Source organism: Xenopus tropicalis, chromosome 1 (genome assembly GCF_000004195.4).
Source record: "Xenopus tropicalis strain Nigerian chromosome 1, UCB_Xtro_10.0, whole genome shotgun sequence".
In the NCBI taxonomy this organism is placed as follows: Eukaryota; Metazoa; Chordata; class Amphibia; order Anura; family Pipidae; genus Xenopus; species Xenopus tropicalis.
In genome coordinates this window covers 25291465-25297464 of record NC_030677.2, presented here as the reverse complement: position 1 = coordinate 25297464, position 6000 = coordinate 25291465, and the positions used below count along the sequence as shown (strand labels likewise).

Here is a 6000-nt window from a genome sequence, read left to right as displayed (position 1 = left end):
TGTTAACACATTCCTCAGCCAGCAGAGATAGAATGTCAGGTTTATATAACCTACATATCATTCTCGCTCTTTCTCCTGTTCATGGCTTTTTATTTTCAGTGTTACCTAAAGAAATAGTTTCCAAATTTTTATAGTACATTTCAAAGGTGATGTACACCTGTAAATGACAATGTAATATGCGCAGCGCTATTCACCGAAGCCGTTAGTTAAGTATCCGCTACGTATCACCATTATGACTTTACCTGGATTAAAAAAATATAAATAAATCATATAAAAGTCGGAGGCAAAGTGCTTAAGCTGAAGGATGTTCCACAGCGCCACCTAGCCGCCGGCTGAAGTCTCGTACTTGAGCGGCGCATTCTGGGTATTGTAGTTTCCGAGAGAACGCGAAAGGTGACGGGAATAGTCGAAGTGACGTATGGAGACTACAAAGTCCGAGAGGCACCTCAGCCACTTTGCCTGCGCTATAGCTGTCCCTGGATCATTGATCAGTTGGGTGCTGAAGCAGGGAAGGAGGAGGGAGCGGGGAGCATCGGGCTCTTGTGGCAGCGCACTTACATTGGCCTGAGGGAGGGGTCCCCTTCATGGCGAGGAGGGTCCCTTATTGCGGAAGCTGCCAGCTTGCTGCGTAACAGGTAGAGAGGGATCGGTATCTGGGGGAGCGGGATTTACCTGCGGCTGGATGTGCGCCCTGGGCTAGTGGCTCTGTCAGCATGAGTGCCGGTAAGTAGCCCAGCTCGTCCCATCTTATATCTGTAGCAACACCTTCTATATATGTATGTATGTATTTATGTATAGCAAAGCTAGCCCCAATGGCATGGATATACTATACTATACTATACTATATATCTCTATAGTAAGTCTTATACATACATAGTATATTAGGCTCCATCTACTCTATAGCCTGCATGTTCTGCACAGCTCACTATATATATACACGTACGTGTTTATACACTTATATAGCAATGGCTGTCCTATATACAAACTAGACATGTAGCAGTGCTTCTTTATCTATAGTAAGCAAAAAGGCTCATCTGTTATATATAAAGCTTGGATGCATTTCAGAGCCCACCCCCATTTTTTTTCTATCTATATAAGAAACGTACCCCACCTATTATATATAGATATTGCTTAGTCTATTAATAACATATACTATATGGAAATGATAGCTCCATCTACTAACTATAGTACAGCAAGCAAAATTCTTATCTGCTTAGTACATTGCATAGCCATTGTCCCCTTTCTGTATATATATGTATATACCATAAAGTAGCCCCTTCCCTCTACTTTCAAACTATATATTAAAACTAATCTATGTATGTCCTGTCTTCTGTACTGAATGCATAGTTCTCACACTATCTGTACATAGCTAGGCTCACACAATCTCTACTAAATGTGTAGTATGAGTACAGCTTTGCCCTTCTTTTTGCCTCTGTATGTATCTCGAATGTGTCTGAAACCATTTATTGGTACTTAGATAGAAAATTGTTTTGTTTGATAGGCCACATATGATTGATAGTAGACAGGTGACTAATATATGTATAGATACCTTTACTATTTAGATATTATGCTGGTATATATGTCTCAATGATGTCAGTCTCTCTGTTTTAGAATTAGGATTCCCAGAATTCCCTGACATACAGAGGGTGCAGGTGGGATATCTAGATTTATCTATTGGGTTGGGTTTTGGTTACATCACTTTCATATGCAGTTTGCTTGGAGTGAAACACACATGTGCTCTTACTTGGCTATTTCTTTAAGAGACGGTTATAATGTGTGTGTGTGTGTATATATTCTGCAGAGGCCCCTCTCCCACTGAAATGGTTAACCCCGAGCAGCTGCAAGGTATGAGCAGGAAATGACAATCCTTGGATTTTAGCTCTGCGTGTGTATGCCATGCAGTATCACCCATGCTGTGCCGTGTACTGTGCTGCCAGAAGGACAGGGATGTGCCTTCATATGCAGGGGATGCAGGATAGGCAATGCAGAGGCAATGTACTAAATTAGTCACTGTTAATCTGCGTCACTTCAGCTGATACAGAACTACAGCTCCCAGTGAAAGGTTGTTTTATGTTACTGGGCCCATGGTAAAATTAAAGCAGAGCAGGCGTAGGATATTTCAGTCCCATATGGTAGCTGTTTCCCTACTGGGTGTATACAGTACAACAGCAACTGTACTAGCAGTGGGAATAAATAGCCTTTGGGAAGGGACTGTGGCTGTGGGATAGCAGGTATAGTAGGGAGAGATGGTGCCTATAGTAGCAGTGGGATAATAGCCTCTGGGAAGGGACTGTGGCTGTGGGATAGCAGGTATAGTAGGGAGAGATGGTGCCTATAGTAGCAGTGGGGGGATAATAGCCTCTGGGAAGGGACTGGGGCTGTGGGATAGCAGGTATAGTAGGGAGAGATGGTGCCTATAGTAGCAGTGGGGGGATAATAGCCTCTGGGAAGGGACTGTGGCTGTGGGATAGCAGGTATAGTAGGGAGAGATGGTGCCTATAGTAGCAGTGGGGGATAATAGCCTCTGGGAAGGGACTGTGGCTGTGGGATAGCAGGTATAGTAGGGAGAGATGGTGCCAATAGTAGCAGTGGGGGGATAATAGCCTCTGGGAAGGGACTGCGGCTGTGGGATAGCAGGTATAGTAGGGAGAGATGGTGCCTATAGTAGCAGTGGGATAATAGCCTCTGGGATGGGACTGTGGCTGTGGGATAGCAGGTATAGTAGGGAGAGATGGTGCCTATAGTAGCAGTGGGGAGATAATAGCCTCTGGGAAGGGACTGTGGCTGTGGTATAGCAGGTATAGTAGGAAGAGATGGTGCCTATAGTAGCTGTGGGGGGGAATAATAGCCTCTGGGAAGGGACTAGGGCTGTGGGATAGCAGGTATAGTAGGGAGAGATGGTGCCTATAGTAGCAGTGGGATAATATCCTCTGGGAAGAGACTGTGGCTGTGGGATAGCAGGTATAGTAGGGAGAGATGGTGCCTATAGTAGCAGTGGGGAGATAATAGCCTCTGGGAAGGGACTGTGGCTGTGGTATAGCAGGTTTAGTAGGGAGAGATGGTGCATATAGTAGCAGTGGGGGATAATAGCCTCTGGGAAGGGACTGTGGCTGTGGGATAGCAGGCATAGTAGGGAGAGATGGTGCCTATAGTAGCAGTGGGGGGATAATAGCCTCTGGGAAAGGACTGTGGCTGTGGGATAGCAGGTATAGTAGGGAGAGATGGTGCCTATAGTAGCAGTGGGGGGATAATAGCCTCTGGGAAGGGACTGTGGCAGTGGGATAGCAGGTATAGTAGGGAGAGATGGTGCCTATAGTAGCAGTGGGATAATAGCCTCTGGGAAGGTACTGTGGCTGTGGGATAGCAGGTATAGTAGGGAGAGATGGTGCCTATAGTAGCAGTGGGGGGATAATAGCCTCTGGGAAGGGACTGTGGCTGTGGGATAGCAGGTATAGTAGGGAGAGATGGTGCCTATAGTAGCAGTGGGGGATAATAGCCTCTGGGAAGGGACTGTGGCTGTGGGATAGCAGGTATAGTAGGGAGAGATGGTGCCTATAGTAGCAGTGGGATAATAGCCTCTGGGAAGGGACTGTGGCTGTGGGATAGCAGGTATAGTAGGGAGAGATGGTGCCTATAGTAGCAGTCGGGGGATAATAGCCTCTGGGAAGGGACTGTGGCTGTGGGATAGCAGGTATAGTAGGGAGAGATGGTGCCTATAGTAGCAGTGGGGGGATAATAGCCTCTGGGAAGGGACTGGGGCTGTGGGATAGCAGGTATAGTAGGGAGAGATGGTGCCTATAGTAGCAGTGGGGGGATAATAGCCTCTGGGAAGGGACTGGGGCTGTGGGATAGCAGGTATAGTAGGGAGAGATGGTGCATATAGTCCATACTCCATTCTGCAATAGCTATGGATATGGTATCTCAGCTGGAAGCTGGTAGGAATGCATGAGTTACATAGAGGCAACATCAAGTTACTGTGCATGCTGTAGATCCATTTGGCTTGGGAGGCTTATGGCTAGGTATTAAGACATTGTCCTTAAAAACAGAGCAGTTGTTTCATTTTATTGAGTTTGTGGGAGTTTGAGTTTAGAGGCAGCAGGTTGCCCCTAATTTACTCTCTAATATCTATCCATTTTTTCTTTGTGTTCTTTTACTGGACTGGTCCCACCACATCTGCTCTGAGCCGCTCTGTCTGTCACTCTTTCATAAATATTTGTATTACCTACGAGCAGGTGTTGAACTATACCTTTGTTTTTTTCTGGAATGATTTACCTTACTGCTTTTGCTTCTCTTTAAACTGCAGTTCAAATGCTACTTGGTTACTAAGGCAAATTCCAAAGCTACATTTTTCTAAAATATGTTTTTATTCTTTGGGTATAGAAATGATGAACCAGAAAGTGCTTTCCTGATACTGAATGGTGTATTTCATGCAGTTATTAAAGGTGGACCTTCAAATAAACCTTTTTGTAGAAACCTCTCTCATAATTATTTTCCACTCTTATATCCGAAGCGCTGCCTGGTTGCTAGGGTAAGAGGGACCCTAACAACCAGGTGCCAGTTTAGTCCCCAAGCTGCCAAGTCAAGTCATCCAGCATTATTTTTTTAAGGAGGTAGTTCACCTTTATGTTAACCTTTAGTATGTTATAGAATGTCCTATTCATAGTAACGAACATAAGCCTTCCTCTTCTACATTTTTCCAGCTTTCGAATGGGGGTCACTGTTAGCTTACAGTTTTATTAATGCCATTTTTTATAATTTAGCTTTCTGTTCATTTCCTTTCCTATTAATATTGTGGCCTCTCATTCAAGCCACTGACTGGTTGCTAAGGTAAACAAGGCCCTAGCAACCAGCTGCTGAGCAAAAAGCTAAAAAGCTGAAAAAACACCAAAATAAAAAATTAAAACCAAGTGCAAATTGTCTCAGAATATTACTGTCTATATCATACTAAAAGTAACAGCCTTTTATGGTGGACTGCACTATTAACCCTTTCAGTGCCAGCGCTTCCGGGAACCCAAGTAGCTGAGGCTGATGGCAGAGAAAGAGCACCTCTGGCATTAGAATGCCCGCAGCTTAGGGAATCTATATATACGTGCTTGTTCAGATCTGCACGCTCTATTATTCATAGCTGCCTGCTCAGGATAATGGTAACCACTACCTTTGTACCTCTGATGTGAATTAATGGGCCGGCCTGGCGTTTGGATAATAAATGATGCTCGGTGCAGAGAATATTAGGCACAGCGCTAAGGAATGCCATTCATAATTACGTGTGTACTCTGTTCATTAGCTTGGCACTCTGGCTAAATTCAGTTTGTTGTCAGATGGATTTATTAATGGTCAGCGTAGTTCTGTCATTGCTGCGGGAGGGTAATTATCAGTCGTGGTGCCAGTACGGTGTGTTGTTATTGGTAGCAGTTCCAGTTCTCCCTTAGTAGGGTGTGTATGTCTTCATGTGTAAGGTGAATTATTATGGGCTGTGGGGAACAGAGAGCAGAGGGCTGTACTTATAAGTAATATAGGAATATGTAATTCTAACTTTCCAGTATACCTGTGTACAGGTAATAGCTCTTGAATGCAGTATATGTCTGGCTTTTAATATAGTCAGCACTGCTGGTTCTGACTGCTGAAACATTGCGGTACCTTCTACACTGCGCACTAGTGCTCTTACCCTGGCTCACTGCTTCAGCCTCTTAACTGTGCCCCCGTAGCAAGTCCTGAGCTGTACAGCATTATTGGTGGGTGCTGTCACTGGCCACATGACTTCCATCCCAAGCCTTGATCTCGGGGATCAGTGACTGGGCACAGGCGCCTATATTCTGTCCCAGCGTTAGTGTACTGGCTGTTCTGACAGGTAATCCTATGATCCTAGTGGACTGAGGATTATATTATATTAAAAATTTCCATTGGTTAGCCTAAAGGAAGTTAAAAAGTATGGTATCCATCCGCACAACTTGTGGGCTCACAGTAGGAGTACCATATGGGTCTGCTCATGTATGGCTGGAA

General features: G+C 44.8%; 1 protein-coding gene across 1 annotated transcript in view; it reads left to right on the top strand.

Annotated features, from left to right (window-relative positions):
* Nucleotides 1-454: 454 nt before the first annotated feature.
* Nucleotides 455-6000, top strand: part of ablim2 (actin binding LIM protein family member 2) — a 107594-nt gene continuing 102048 nt past the window's right edge. Inside the window, exon 1 of the mRNA XM_031895322.1 lies at nucleotides 455-723. Within this exon, the coding sequence (XP_031751182.1) occupies nucleotides 714-723 (10 nt within the window). The 5' untranslated portion in view covers nucleotides 455-713. The remainder of the gene's footprint in view (nucleotides 724-6000) is intronic.